At 26.0% G+C, this 15,625-nt stretch overlaps 2 protein-coding genes and 1 long non-coding RNA gene across 4 annotated transcripts; all 3 read right to left on the bottom strand.

Annotated features, from left to right (window-relative positions):
• Positions 1-3,769: 3,769 nt before the first annotated feature.
• Positions 3,770-4,603, bottom strand: LOC149061881 (uncharacterized). Of its 2 annotated transcripts, none has more exons than XR_016189494.1 (2): positions 4,515-4,603; positions 3,770-4,159 (listed from the first exon to the last, which is right to left on the bottom strand). It is a non-coding gene; the product is annotated as an uncharacterized LOC149061881 (long non-coding RNA). The 2 variants fall into 2 exon arrangements; XR_016189495.1 differs by lacking the exon at positions 4,515-4,603 and adding an exon at positions 4,271-4,504.
• Positions 4,604-5,825: 1,222 nt separating this feature from the next.
• On the bottom strand, positions 5,826-11,878 carry LOC149061880 (uncharacterized). The gene is made up of 6 exons (XM_089217736.1): positions 11,668-11,878; positions 9,114-9,350; positions 8,148-8,483; positions 7,604-7,863; positions 6,928-7,087; positions 5,826-6,047 (listed from the first exon to the last, which is right to left on the bottom strand). The coding sequence occupies exons 2-6, from the start codon at positions 9,271-9,273 to the stop codon at positions 5,974-5,976; spliced, it is 990 nt and encodes a 329-aa protein (XP_089073862.1). The 5' UTR covers positions 9,274-9,350; positions 11,668-11,878; the 3' UTR covers positions 5,826-5,973.
• Positions 11,879-13,601: 1,723 nt separating this feature from the next.
• LOC149061879 (52 kDa repressor of the inhibitor of the protein kinase-like) lies at positions 13,602-14,752 on the bottom strand. The gene is made up of 4 exons (XM_089217740.1): positions 14,473-14,752; positions 14,209-14,413; positions 13,794-14,119; positions 13,602-13,715 (listed from the first exon to the last, which is right to left on the bottom strand). The coding sequence occupies exons 2-4, from the start codon at positions 14,408-14,410 to the stop codon at positions 13,602-13,604; spliced, it is 642 nt and encodes a 213-aa protein (XP_089073866.1). The 5' UTR covers positions 14,411-14,413; positions 14,473-14,752.
• Between the last annotated feature and the right edge of the window lie 873 nt (positions 14,753-15,625).

The following is a 15,625-nucleotide window of genomic DNA, read 5'->3' as shown; positions in this document are numbered from 1 at the left end:
ATACTTCAATTACAATTGATGAAACAGTTGTCTTGGAAATTCTAAACGAAAACGCAATTTGTCTAAAAGCAGTACCAGTAGCTAAGTACCTGAAAAAAATTAAAACGCCATTAATATTTTATTATTTTTAGTTTGATCATAAAAAAGATCAATAGTTAGTAAATACTATTTATACTACTTATAATAATTTTCAGTCGCATATACTACTGTGATAGTTAAAACTTAAAATTAAAATTTAATATTAAATTTAAATGTGTATAAAATATTATAGCATAGCAGGTAATCCCGTTATGTAAGTTTCTACTCGAACAAAAATACACCGATATGTAATATGTAATTTCCTACATGGCGATAAAATGCAATGAATTACTATCTACTATCTAGACTTATCTTTATTACTGTAGTGTTAACATCAGATCGAGTAATATTAGTAATATTTATGTGATTCGCCACATTACGTCTTATGATACGATAAATAGTAAGGACAATAATAATTTATAAACGCATTGGCGCTGGCTTTTTTTCTTTCGCTCTAATGACGGGATAACATATTTATTTTATGCTAAAAATAATAAAAAATTTTAAAAAAAGTGGTAAACATTTTTTTTTTTTAATTTTTAGAAGAAGAAGCTAAAAAAAAATGGAGAAATTTGAGAGATCAATTTCTGAAAGAAATAAAAAAAATACCAAAAGGTGCATCTGGTAGTGGTCAAGAGTTTGCAGCACATTATAATGGAAGATGGTCATATTTCCAATTATTGCTTTTTTTGAGAGACTCTGTACAATCTAGAACTACAAGTGGTAATATTTCGGAGAGCGATGAATTAAATGACGATTTAATTCATAATGATGAGGTTGAGTTTGATACAGACGATCAGAATATTTCAAATATTTGCGTTGATGAAAATATAAGTTCTTTAACTCCAAATCGTCCAACAAAAAAAAAACAAAAAATTGACACAAAATCTTCATTTGAAAATGAACTATTAAAGTTGGAAGCTAAAAAAGTTGCTGCTATATTAGAACCACAAGCCCCTGAAGTTGAAGATCTATTATTTTTTAAATCATTGATTCCGTACATGAAACAGTTACATCCACTGCAAAAATTAAGATTTAGGAGTACAATACAAGACACATTATTACGAGAAATATCCTCACAACAATTTTCTAATGATCAAAATATGACAAATTACTATACAAATCCACCATCTTCATCGTCTACGTCTGATTCAAATAATTCAAACAATATTAATTATTTTTAAATTATAAAATAAATGTAAGGACTAAGTATTAATATATTACTATTATTTATAATATAACTTTAAAATTAAAACAATTGTACAAAAATAATTCAATCATTATAAGCAATTATATCTACTTATTTAAAATTAAAATAATTACCTTAATGTTACGAGTAATCTTTCCTCCACTGAAATTGGTTTCTTAAAATTAGTTGTACTGTGTGAACACTCTATTTCAATTAAATTTAGAATGTAGTCGAACGTTTGTGGTATCATTCTAGTGTACGATCTAAATAACGTTTCGTCTTCACGTAATTTTGGATAAAGATGATAAAATTCACCAAAAATAAAACGATCTTTATAAACAGTATTGACATTATTTCTTTTATTTAGTTTTTTTAAACGTATATATTTTAACCACAAGTTTTCGGAAAGTAATAACTTTCGTTGTGTATCCGTTAGTGGCATATTTACAACTGTCAAAGAAATAAAAGTTTACCCGCCTATCGTAGCGATAAAGTAGTATTTAATTTTGCCACATTAAAAATTACACGCAGCGGTTTGCGGTGCGGGCGATAGACGCAACGCACGCACCGCATTGCCCGGATTCAATTAGGACATAGCGTTATCGCGTGTCGGTGTCGACCGCCGTCGATTGGCGGTTGACAGAGAGAATAGACGGCGCGGATTTCCGCGCACAGGCCGTTTGAATTCAAACGGCTATTACGCGGGACCGCGTCATATCGTCAACAGAAATGGTACTAGAAGCAGCCAAAAATGAAGGATCCACATTGTCCTTAACAAAATATGAGTACTAAATGTTAGATGATAAAATATATTTAAAGTTTCAAGATTAAATTTAATTGTAAAGAAAATTACTTCAACTGTAGTATTCAAACTGGTATCTAATAAAGACACTCCTTCGCAGTCAATATTTTTAGTAGATACCTAAACGACAAATTCAATTTTATAATGACTAATTATACTACTAGTATTATTAAATAATTAAAATTACTTGAATGGAACGATTTTCATTAAAACAACTTTTTCTTACATCCAACTGTGGAAATTCTTTATCTGATGTTTCACTATCAGTTCTGCTGGTAGATACCTAAAAATACATGAATTGAACTGTAATTAATTAATATTACAAATATAATATGTATTACAAAGATATTACTTTTACTAAAGACTTTTTAACAACAAGAATAGGCATGGAAGTTCTTGCCAAGCAAACTTTTTTTTCGGGAAATATAGCTTTTGCCTAGAACAATTATAGAGTAAATATTATGCGAATATAAAATTGATTAAAATGGCAAAAAAATATTATGATCAACTTACACTCTTCACTCTAGAAATTATAATATTAGGAACTGCTGTTTTTGATAATGTTCTATAGCTTTTATTTTCAATGAATAAATTTTGATCAAAATGACTAGAACATATTAAGCTATGCTTTGTAATTTTGCTTGAATCTAAACCATTTTCTTTTAAAAAATTGTACCATTTTTCCAGGATCTTGTGATCAGCAGGAAATCTGTTAAAAATAATACTTAAATGTATAGAAAGAAATATTTATATAAATTAACTATGAAGTTAATAAAATAGTATACTGACCTATGAAAAGTAATATTTTGAAGTTTTGTTAAAGATGTCCTGGATCTAGCACAAACAAAACAGCTAGGCATTTTAAACAAATTTAAATACACTTTTATTTGATTTAATTTAACAAACTTAAACTGCAATTGAAATATCAAATAAGTCACAAATCACAAATATGAAATAAGTAATAACAATTTAACAATACGAAATTCGAATTTTATTATATTCACTATCAACATAACAGCTAATGGTTATCACTTTTTGATGTAGTTTTCAGCGCAACCTAGTGAGAAAATATCGAGTTACTAGACACATTTTATTTAGTATTGGCTTCAATTCGGTTAACAGTCGTCATAGGGAACGCCACCTCTATATTACTCTATGATATATATATATCTTCTCTACATCGTGGCATAGGCTTATGATTATCAGTTATCAGTTATCACTGTACCATAGAAAATATACCACCATTTAAGATAGTATCTGAAAACCATTGAACTATATGATACCTGGAATGCTCACCAAGCAGTGTTGCTCGAAACGGAATGTTAGAACGAGATGGGACATACTAATGGTGTTACTATCTTTGTCTTACACATTGCGCTAATATCTTAAATTAATTTACCACGGTCCGCGATATTTTTTTAGACTTTAGTTTGGTTCTTAAAATTTGGTATCTTTATATTTTATTTTTTAACTTCCACAAAATATTTATGATTACATTGATAGAATATAAATAATTATAATTTATAATTTATAATACCTATAACAAGTATTGAAAGAAGCATGCTTTTCTTGTGGACTTAGTGTCCATTTGTCATACAAATGTAAAGGAAGTTTTAGGGAATTGTATGTTAAATGTTGGGAATAAAATATTAAGTTTTAAATCTAAAGTTAGACGGTTTTAATTCATAACTATAAGCATATAAAATGACGAAAATCTGATTTTTATTAAAATAAAAACATAGTATTTATAATATTATACATAATTGAAAGAAAAGTTACTTACACTACTTATCTGAAGCTGTACCTACAACTTACCTCAATTATTGTTCTTACTATTTCCTAACTTAATTTAAAATTGTATATGTATAATCTAGCTACGATTACTACTGGAAAGATCCAGTAGGTAAACTAGAATCTTCAATAGATTTTTGTTATACATCTTGGCCAAAATTCCCTAAAATAAATAATTATTTAAAGATACTATAAGAAATTGTAGATACTTTAACTATAGTCATAACCTTGAAGTTATATAATGTGTAAGTTATTAACTTGGTAACTTATGTTGAGTTGACTTCAGCTAGATATTTTTCCTGTAATGACAATAAAACTATATATTAATAAAAATATTTTACATAAAATAAACTAGCAAAATATTCAATTGTATAAGGAACCATAGCAAAATATTATAATTGATTTATTACATTTAAAAGCATTCATACAACCATTAAAGCATAATAAAAATAAAACCATACACCAAAAATTTACAATATTAGATTATGATAAATAAGTTTAAAAAAAAATAAGAGTATAAATAAGCAGTAATGTTGAAATAAAAGCATACAATAAAAATAATTATTAATTATAAAATAAATCAAGCTCAATTCAAATTTAAATGTATTGAACATGCACAAAAGTTTAAAACAAAGAACAAAACGTTAAACGAACGATATTATTATTATTTATTGGTAAACAGTGTCGTATTGATAGTGTGATAAAAAGAGATAGCAACACCATTCTTATCTGCTGTCTTTTTCTAACAGGCTATCTCGGTTATGTTTACATTGGTCTTATGGCGGGTGAGCATTCCAGTTATCATATAGTTCAATGCTGAAAACACGACTAAAGATAATAGATAGATAGTAATAAATGTATATAATCCATGAAGACTATAATAATATAATATTATTATTATTAATATTGCAGTCTTCATAATATAATCTAACCATGGCCAATGACTGAAAATCATACCTTAGGATTATAGAACTAAAACTTTTGAAAATTGATAGCAAAATATTGTGTACCTAACAAAATGTTGTTTTTAAAATGGGAAATTGATAAAAATTCCAGAAATGTAATTTAATGCAGCTCAATTCCCTGACTTTTCCAGGTTTTCCAGGACCAAAAAAAATTCCCTGACTTTTTCAGGTTTTCCAGACTTGTGGCAACCCTGTATATTCTACCTACAGTGTAACTGCTAACTCTATATAAATATATATATATTTACTGTTTGATTTACTATACTTTATGATATAATTATTCATGTATAATAATATATCCCAGATAGCAAGATGATATTTTATTTATAATAAGAAAATATTTTTTTTTTAATTATATGATTAAATTATTGTTTTTTTCTCATCATATAGTGATCAAAAATTGTTTTATTGATATCTATATAATGTTGTTTGGCACCAACAATATCATTATATTATTATTAAAAATGTAACAAAATAAAATATTATTTTGAAAATAATAATCTCACAATTATCTTTGACATCATATTAACATTAAAATCATAATGTTTAATAAATAAGAAGGCCGTAACATCCCTGGCAGCAATTTAATTTTTTTTGTTTTAAAATATTATCATTATAATAATATAATATTATCATTACAAAATGATATTTGGGATTGAGGGGAGGTCCAAGGTTCCGGACCTCTCATTCCAACAATCAAAATTTTTAAAATCAAACAAACATTTTTTTTTTTAAATATAAAAATGATAATTATTGTTCAACATCCAAATTAAAAAAAAAAAAAACTGTTCCTGTGGAAAATATACTGGAGAAAAGCATGTTACACCTATATAATTGAAAGAAATTAAAAAATGTAGTTACATAATTTCTTTTATTGCGGTAGTCAAATTAAATATTATTACAATATTAAATTATAGAATAACACATTGGGTTTCTTACACAATTTTTTTAGACTATATACATATTATTTAAACGTTATATTCGATTTTGAACTGCATGAATAATGTTACATTATATTATTACTTATAAGGTACTTAACATATTATGTATATTATGTCTATTATTACATGTTTTTATATGATTATAGCATAATATACATTATATATATAGGGTATGTTAATTTTATTATTTAAAGTTTTTCTCTGAATTTAGCTCCTGCTAAAAATATTTTGATCTTCAATGGTGTCAAATTTTTGGAATCGTTTCATACGTTTAATGGCATCTTAAACAAAAAAATGTATTATAAAACATAAAAATAGTCTGAAGATAGTTTTTTGGAGATTAAATGAGTACATAATCAATACCTAAACCTACACAACCAATGGTATTAAATTAAATTTTCATTTATAAGTTATAACTAAAGTATACAGATAATTGTTATATATTTACAATTTTATTTTTTATTTAAAGTTAAACGTATTAGTGGCTAATGCTTAGCTTTTCATTAGAAATTTAATTTTAAACTGAGTATGTTTATTATTATAGATTTGCACATTTTGAAAGTACCTATATATTCTGATATTCATATTTATGGTACAATAATATCGTTATGTATAAAAAATATTACAATAATAAAACTGATCATAAATTCTAGAATTTTAACACATTTATAATTATACTTAATAATATACAGTATAGCTAGGTATTTACTATTTATTTATAAACGACTAACAAACTATTCAATCAAAAATCTGAAAAACCTTTAGGGAAAATCCACAATATATTGAATGTAAAATTAAAATTGATTTATGAGATTTAAGTTTAGAAAAATTATTTGTATACCCATCAATGGCCCATTATATATTGACCAGTCTTAAAATAATAAAAACAAAATTATTCTAATTTTAAAATTTTCAGATTAACTATTTTAGTTTAAATAATACATTATATTTCAGTTTATTGAAATTGTTTATAATTTTCCATCACTTTTTTTTTAGTATAAATAAGACACCTTCAATAATAGTTCACATTATAATATTTTACTAAATTTTATTGTAGTTATTATCGGGTATCATCATATTATATATGTGTAAGTGTATTGTGTGATAAATTCATTTCAATAATACCCAATAAGGAACCTTTCAAAATACAAAATATCTCACCAAATATCACAGAGTTCACCGCCAACAATGAAAAATTTTGTTTCTTCTTTTGACCTTTATAACTATAATTTTTAAGTAAATTGTCAGTAAATATATAGCGCATAATAGAGCGAATAGTAGCTGGTAATGTCACACGTCCATACAGACTTAACTCTATGACCTATAATAATAAAAGTATTAAAAATGTCATGTACCTAAAGGTTTAATTATATATTATTATATTAAATAATTTATTATATAAAACATTTTTAAATTCTGATGTAAATATACGTATATATTATGTAGTTATAAGCTCATAGTATAATTTATATATGTATACATTTTTTAATGAATAAATTCATTTTAAAATTATAATCAATATTCTGGTATAAGAGTATCTTATAAGAATGTTCAATGTTATACTGTATATCTAAAGAAAGATAAACATTTTAATCTAAGTCCTGATCTAATCAGTGGCGTATATAGGGGAGGTAGGGGTTCAACCCCCCCCCCCCCCGAAATTTTTTGTTGGCACGGCACACTCAAATGAATTTTTTAATTAAGTTAATTATTATAATAATACTTAAATACATTTTTTTTATAACCCCCCCCCTTGAAATTAATTCCTATATACGCCACTGTATATAATAAATTATTATATTATTATTATTATTATAAATTATTATATCATATTCACCACTTTTGATCTGAAAACATTATCTACTAGTTTACTTTCAAATTCCAGTAAGGCTTCATCTGTTTTTAATGGAAGTATTTTATTTAAATAACTAAGAAAATCATCTTCCGATGAAACATTTGTAGTATTCCCAATTGATAAGTTATTATTACTAGTACTCATATTTAAAATCAATTCTTCAAGTTTTTCATTATTTTCAATCCATGTTTTTATGTCATATTTCATATTTAAAACATTACGATTTAGTTTGTGAAGAATATCTAAACAGGAAAAAACAATATGTAAAGATTGTAATCATTGTTATAAAAAATAAGTATGATTTCACTTTTCAAAAACAATATAATTTCAAAAAGAAATTAAACAGAAAAATTACTTTAAAGTTTAAATCAATTAAATTAATAAAGTTAATGTTTTGAAATATATATGAAATATAAAATATTATATCAATATTTCATAAATACAAAATTATTTATAAAGGTTTCCTAGTTAGAGTTCAGCATAAATTTTAAAGCATTAATAGTATAAATATAATCAACTTGTTTACCATTTTTATCAGACGAACTTAATACAGGTGTATTTGATGATAACTGATGGAAAACATTTGATTGCGATGCAGTAAATCCTTCAATTTCAATATTTGATATTTTAAATGGTGAAGATGAAGTTGATATGATTTTTGATTGTCCATAGAAATCAGATTGTGATGAGTTAATAAGTTCTTCATCACTTTCAACATTTGATATTTTAAATGGCGATGATGGCGTTAAAATAATTTCTGATTGTCTACAGAAATTAGATTGCGATTTCCCTATATCTTCAGTTATAGTATTAGGTACTGCAGATGAAGATGATTTTAAAAGAAATTTTGCTGGTTCAGATCCTAAAGTAAATTATAATACAAAACTTTTAATTATTTATTTGGTACATATTACATATTAATAACTATATAGAATATAGATGTACTCTATACATATTGGTTTTAAAAATTTGTAGCACGTATTAAAATATTGTATTAAAAAAAAAAATTAACATCTTGTAGTGAACTATTATTTATATAATATAATAGCTAGTATTCACTAAACAAAAGTATAACAAAATAACTAATTGATGAAATAATTTTTTTCTAATCAATATTTTAAAACTTTTTTTAAATAAAATGTAAAGACACCTGCATAGTTGCACTATATATTTTATAATATAACATTTTTATTTTTAATTGGGTTGTAATAACATTTATCTTAGTCAAGTGGTTTATTTTGTACAATTTTTCTAATGTTAAATTTAAATGTTTGTCAAGTAAGTCACTCCTACAATATATTTTTCCAAAAACGTTTTTATCAAACTAACTTTAATTTTTATCATAAAAATTGTATACTATAAATGTAGTAGAATAGTGCCTATAAATTTAATTAGAATACAATTATTATTATTTCAATACTCAGTTCTTTCTGTATTCTATTATACCTTGTATATTTATTATAATACCACCTATATAAAACTTTTAACTTACCAGTAAGTTTTGGTAGCTTAGTATAGTTGCTCAATGAACTCTGACTGTGATTTTGCGTATCAAATATGAGCTGTTTTTTTACTTTAGAACTATGTTTATTATCATTTGATAAAGCCAGAAAGAAAGAATTTTTTATGATTTTTTTTTTGGCCAAGCACATTTATCTTCCTGAAACCAGTATGCTGGTACAGCTTCTACTGATTCATCATCATCAAAAGCAACAACAGACCACATTTTCTATAATTAAAATAGTCTTTAAATAATTGTATTTTATCTCTCTTCAGTTTAGTATCTTAAATCTTTATTTAAATTAACTTCCTTTTATATTAATTTAATAATTAAATTAAATTAATATCCTAAAATGATAATAAAAATATTTGTTTTCATTAATATTAGTTTATTTTATTTTACTATCAATTAAATTATAATACATTATATAATATACATCTAAAACTGGTATGGAATTTTAAGTGGAATGTAACAATGGAAGTAAAATCTGTTCATTATTATGAGGAATAAGAATCATTTTTTTACTTATATCATTAATATGATACCAAATAAGCTCATTAGATAAGTTATTAACAACATAAATATCTAATTCTGTTGATCTTATAGGGTTAAGAAATAATGGATAACTATTTTGAAAGTATTTACAAATTAAAATTCCTTCACTATTTCTTTCATTAGAAATTATATTAACAACTTTAATTAATCTTTTATCTTTAGTAATTAAGTAAGAATCAGCATCAACTTTGGTTTTTATTGTCATATTTTCTAATTTTAGAGATGAATATTGTATTCCTCCCATACTATTTTCTATAATTGGTCCACGATTATGAATACCAGTGAAATGAAGTGCCATATATTTATATTTTGTATTGGACATCAGCAAACATTTTTCGTTATACCTTTTAATGATTTGTTGTAAGGGCTTGTCAGGTTTTCTTAACATTTTCTTTAAAGTTCCCATATAATTCTCAAAAGGAAATGCTGAAACGTTGTCCAATGGTCCAAACAGATTGTAATCATCACATAAATGGATTAAACCATGAACATTATGGGAAATTAGGTGACGTCCATACATTAACTCAAAATTTTTAACAAAGTCATCTAATAATAATCGTCCCTGATTTATATATTGTCCATAATCAGGACTAATAAGTATCATCATTTCCAAGTTTAAACTAAAAAAATGTTTCCAATGTTCTTTTTTTTAAATCGATTTTGTGACAAATGTTCCTATATAAAGCACAAAAAAGTACGAAATTCTGTGGCCTTCCAACGACATATTTCATCAAGTCTTCTTGGCTTTCTAGCAAACTCGCATGGCATTTTATTTTTAAGGTTTTCAAGAGCGTTTGATATTTCTTTTATCTTCCAAGATGGATAACGAATATAATTAATATTGCTCAACAAATACATTAAGTATTTTGTAATTAAAATAATATATAACTAAATATACCTACAGGTAATTTTATTTCACACAAAACTAAAAAAAATATTTAAAAATTTAATTAAATGAAAATAAGTAGGTACCTATAGATATTATAGTTATTTTATTTTTATTAATTAATAATTTAAAAATTAAAAAATACAAAAATAATTAAATTGAGAGATACCATATTATGTATAGCTAATTAAAAAGTACAAACAATGGTATATTATATATAGGTAGTTAAAAACTTAACCTACCTATATTAATGATACAAATATAAATACCATCAATTCTCTGTAAAATGTTATATAGATTGGTACATTATATAAATTATAAAATATATCTGTATAACTGCAGATTATGTTATATTAATAATAATGCAATTGAAAATTAAGAACTAGAGTTGGGCGGTTGGCTTAATATGGCAAAATATATTGTTATATAAAAAGTATTGTAAGTACCTAGTACCTAACGGTTTATAATTAACATGGGTCAGTGGCATAATTACAGCGGTGCACGACAGTGCACTTGCACCCACTGGTATTATGTAGCAGATACTAAGATATGCTTTAGCACCTGCAGACACTGAACTTTATACTTATTAAAATACAATACCTACTATATTTCATTGAATTGTTTTTTATAAACTTATTTAAAAATATTATCATTATAATTAATTTAATATAGGTAAATATTACATTTTTATATGTATTATGGTACAAATACAGCACATACATGATACATGCAGCGTTTAAAATATATAGGTATCTACAGATTTTTACATTTATTTTGTTTATGTTATATTGTTATTCAAATATAAAAAAGTACCTATAGTATTTGTGAGCAAAGCAATTAGCTTTAAATATGACTTAATTTGTCATTAAATTTATTGGACCAATAACAGTTTTGCACCTGCTAAAATTTAATGGGTAATAGATAATACCTATTAATTAATTTAAGATCTGCCATGCAAGAAATATAAGAAACTGGTGTAATTAAAGCAAATAATTAACCACGACACCGCATTATTAACATTTTGCCTATCTATATCTATCTAAATTAATTTATGAAGAAGATAACCAATAAAAGTATAAATTAATGAATATATAATTTACTTACCACCACAACCGTTTTGTAAATCCAAATTTCAAACTTCAAATTGGAAAATCACTAGTAACAGTAAGAGTAAGTCACAATATGAAACGATATAGCCGATATTTGTAGGTACAAAAGGAGAAGGACTAGATGGAGTCGATTCGTGACTCGTGTAATCGTATCTCGTCTCTCATCGTCTCTCGTACTCGTATTGGCAATAACGGCGTACGTAACATCATTGATTATAAATACTAGTATTTATAATCAATGGTAACATGAATGTATAAGCACTATAAGCAATAAGTATTGCCAATCGTCCGATCGTAGCTTCCGTGATCCCGTCGTGGCGTGCGTCGCGACGTCTAGTTTTAATTATTGTAATAAGTTTATTTTAATACGTTTCGACTTGGAGATTTCTGATTGCAATCATAATGATAAGATTAAAAATAATTTAATATTATTGTTGTACGCACTGTCGCACTAGCTATTGTCGTAACTCGTTTAGTAATAACGTTCGGGTCAATTCTTGGTAAACCTTATTAATTATTAATAATAGATGGCTTATGCAGCTGTGGCCTGCGGAGTGCGGGCGTACATTTTAATATTTTAAACCCGATGTATAATAAACTGCTTTACCTAAATACCAACGTAGAAAATATTTAAATATATATATCTTGGTATATTATATTATTATAGGATACAATCTTAACACATTTATGTATAATATAATAGTATTTTATGTTATAAAATATTGTTATTCTATTTCCTATTACACATATCATATTATACATATTTTTACTACAATATTATATTGTATTATTTTTACAAATTTATAACTCTTATTATAATATACACACACAGACACTGGTGTATTATATAAGTCATACAAATCAAGAGTATAAGACCATCCATAGTCTGACGCGGTCCCGCGTAATAGTCGTTTGAATTCAAACGGCCTTTGCGCGGAAACCCGCGCCGTCTATTCTCTCTGTCAACCGCCAATCGACGACGGCCGACACCGACACGCGATAAGCGCGCCTGGAAATGTCGACCGCCGCGCCGGTACCGCGAACCGGCTTATAGTAAGTTTTAGTTCTACGACCTCGCTTGCAGTGATCACCACATCACACCCACCGTCCTCGCACGTGTCGTAACCCTCCGCACTAATTCTTTTTGTTGTTCTTTGCTTTTGTTTTTTTTTAATATACGACAAACCACCGCATCTCTGCGACAAAAAACGTTTGTGTTAATTTTTTTTTTGTTCTATTCCGTCAAACAACCACCACATTCATCCTCGTGGTAACCGTGCCAGGGCCACTACAAGTCCATAGGTATGTTATTACTTTATTACTTTATTAGCATTATTATAAATTATAATATTGCAGTGATGGTAGTGCAGTGATATAATATTATCTTTATCAAAATTGTATAAGGCGCAAGAACATTTTATAAGTAACATAATATTATAATAATGTGTTAGAAGTTAGAACGTTGGAGTTTATGCGATGTTCAAAATTATTGTTAGCGATAAGCCGATAACTATATATATAGTTACGTGTATATATTGTGACGTATAATGGCCATTTTGAAATTGTAATATTTTACATACGTTTTAGAAAGAACCAGTGGCGTAATTAAGAATTTGTCTTAGGGGGGGATAAACATTTTTATAAATACTTAGATTTTCAAGTATAATATCTGGGAAAACTATTTCATCAAAAATTCTTAAACTAATATATATCTACACAAAATGTACCTATTAATAAATGTGCTTTAAAATTCTACACAATTTAATACCAATACAATATTATAATAATTTCTTCAAAATGTAAATTTTGAATATATTAGAATTAAAATTTACTTTTAAATTAAATAATAATTTTTAAAATATTAAATTTATTTTGTTTTTAATAATTATAATGTATATAATAACATATTAACATAATAATTTTGTACGTTTATAATATAAATTCTAATTTTCTTGGCTGTTTAGCCAACTCGTCAATTACATCATCAGGATTAATTGCAATTGATTTATGTACAGCCATCATAGTTAAACCATTTAATCGATCCTAAAATTAATAATTTTTAAATAAAATAAAACTAGATACTTCAATAATAATTAATCATAATGATGAACATGAACTTACTTCAGACATTGTGTTACGGAGATATGTTTTAACTCGTTTGAGAGCTGAAAACATACGTTCGGGAGTTGTAGTGGAAACTGGTAATGTGCATAATATTTTTAATAATAGATTAATATTTGGATATATTTCTGAATTGCATTCACTAAGAGCATCAATTCCTGTTTTAGGAATAATCCCACTTCTTTGGAGCTTAGCCCGCCAAAGCCTCAATTCAGCTATTGCATTATTTTTATCGATTTGTGGTGAATAGAATTCTACTAACTCTTTAAAATATGCTTTGTCATTTTCGGTTAGATCAACATTATTTGAAAACAAACATTCAAAACCTATCAGAACAAAATTAAACAAAAAAAAATGTAAATATATCCAAATGTACTTATTAGATAATATGTTATTATAAATTATAATACCGTACCATTGAACACTTTAGAATGTGACAAAAACCTTTCTATTAATTGACTTGTGAAATAATCAATATATGGGATAAAGACAGTTATTCTATAGTAATCTTGAACATTTGAAATTGGATTGGAAGTATTATCATTTGGATTAGCTCGGTTAGTTTGTGTTTTTGATATTCTTTTAATTTTTAATACAATATCTACTTCATCAGCCATTTCCTGTAGATAATAAATATTATTAGTTAGACATTATAAACAACAAACTTTCTATGTTTTACCTTTGCTTTTGAAAATATATTTTCAAATTAATATTCACAATTGTCTCTAATTTTTTTAAGCTCATTGACAGTATCTTGCGCCAGATCAATGGTTTCTTTTAGGTCAATATTGGTTTTTTGTAATTGTTTACATAACGGTAAACCAAATGAAAACATTAGCTGAAAAATACATAGGGTATTTTCAATAGACTTAAGATACTTGCTTTAAATTAAAAATATTGTTTTTACCTGAACAATATTAATTGAAATTAGGAATTCAGAGTCCATTGATTTTAGAAGTAATGATGCATCTATAGCAGACGAATCCTTCCAATCTGATATACATTCTAAAGCCTCTACTACAAACTTAAAAAGTTCAATAAAATCATGAACAGCATCGTATCTTTGCACCCATCGAGTTGCGCATAGCCTTTTTAATGTTTTTATTTTTTGATCAACATCACTATTTTCGATAGTAGATAATAACACATGATTTCGTTTAGGAGTATTGAAAAAGTTGTATAATTTTTCAATAATACCTAAACAATTTCTTATTGGTTTTATATTGCTTGCAGTAGATACGGCTAAATTTAGCGAATGAGCTGCGCAATGTACGTAAATAGCTTTAGGGTATTTGACTCTAATATGAGCTTGCACACCTTGAAATTGGCCCGACATATTACTTGCCCCATCATATCCCTGCCCATATAAAAATTCACAATCAATTCCACAACTCATTAGACCTATAAAAACATAAACAAATAATAAACTCAATATTAATCAACAAACATAAATAGATTTAATCTTAAGTAAAATTTACCATTTAAAATCGAATCAGCCAAGTTTTTTCCTGTCAAACTATGTATTTCCATAAATTTAAGAAAGCACTCATTTACATTGTTTTGTTCATCAACAAATTTTACACAAAGAGCAAGTTGTTCAGTAACAGATATGTCAGTAGTTTCATCTGCTAAGACAGTGAAACACTGAGAATTGTTAACTTTTTTTACAATTGTTTGTAAGATTAAATTGCCACATGCTGAAATTATCTCATTTTGAATTTGTGGAGTTATATATTTATTATGACCCTCTGATTTTAATAGATTTGTTAAATATTCGTCGCCTTTACATCAATATAATAAAATTGACCTGAAATTGCCTTGGTTCGATATTT

Source organism: Diuraphis noxia, unplaced genomic scaffold (genome assembly GCF_037042655.1).
Source record: "Diuraphis noxia isolate RWA-SAM2 unplaced genomic scaffold, SU_Dnox_SAM2 contig0001, whole genome shotgun sequence".
Classification (NCBI taxonomy): domain Eukaryota; kingdom Metazoa; phylum Arthropoda; class Insecta; order Hemiptera; family Aphididae; genus Diuraphis; species Diuraphis noxia.
The sequence above is the reverse complement of the archived record's forward strand: the minus strand, read 5'-3'. Positions and strand labels throughout refer to the sequence as shown.

Coding starts and splice junctions, on each gene's coding strand:
- LOC149061880 (XM_089217736.1), bottom strand. CDS start 9,273: ATGTGCTTGGCCAAAAAAAAAATCATAAAAAATTCTTTCTTTCTGGCT. Junction 7,088..7,603: donor ATGTTTTCAGATCAAAAGTG/GTGAATATGATA, acceptor TTATTATTATAG/GTCATAGAGTTAAGTCTGTA. Junction 6,048..6,927: donor GGTGAACTCTGTGATATTTG/GTGAGATATTTT, acceptor TTTTTGTTTAAG/ATGCCATTAAACGTATGAAA.
- LOC149061879 (XM_089217740.1), bottom strand. CDS start 14,410: ATGGCTGATGAAGTAGATATTGTATTAAAAATTAAAAGAATATCAAAA. Junction 14,120..14,208: donor ACATTCTAAAGTGTTCAATG/GTACGGTATTAT, acceptor TTGTTCTGATAG/GTTTTGAATGTTTGTTTTCA. Junction 13,716..13,793: donor TCCGTAACACAATGTCTGAA/GTAAGTTCATGT, acceptor TATTAATTTTAG/GATCGATTAAATGGTTTAAC.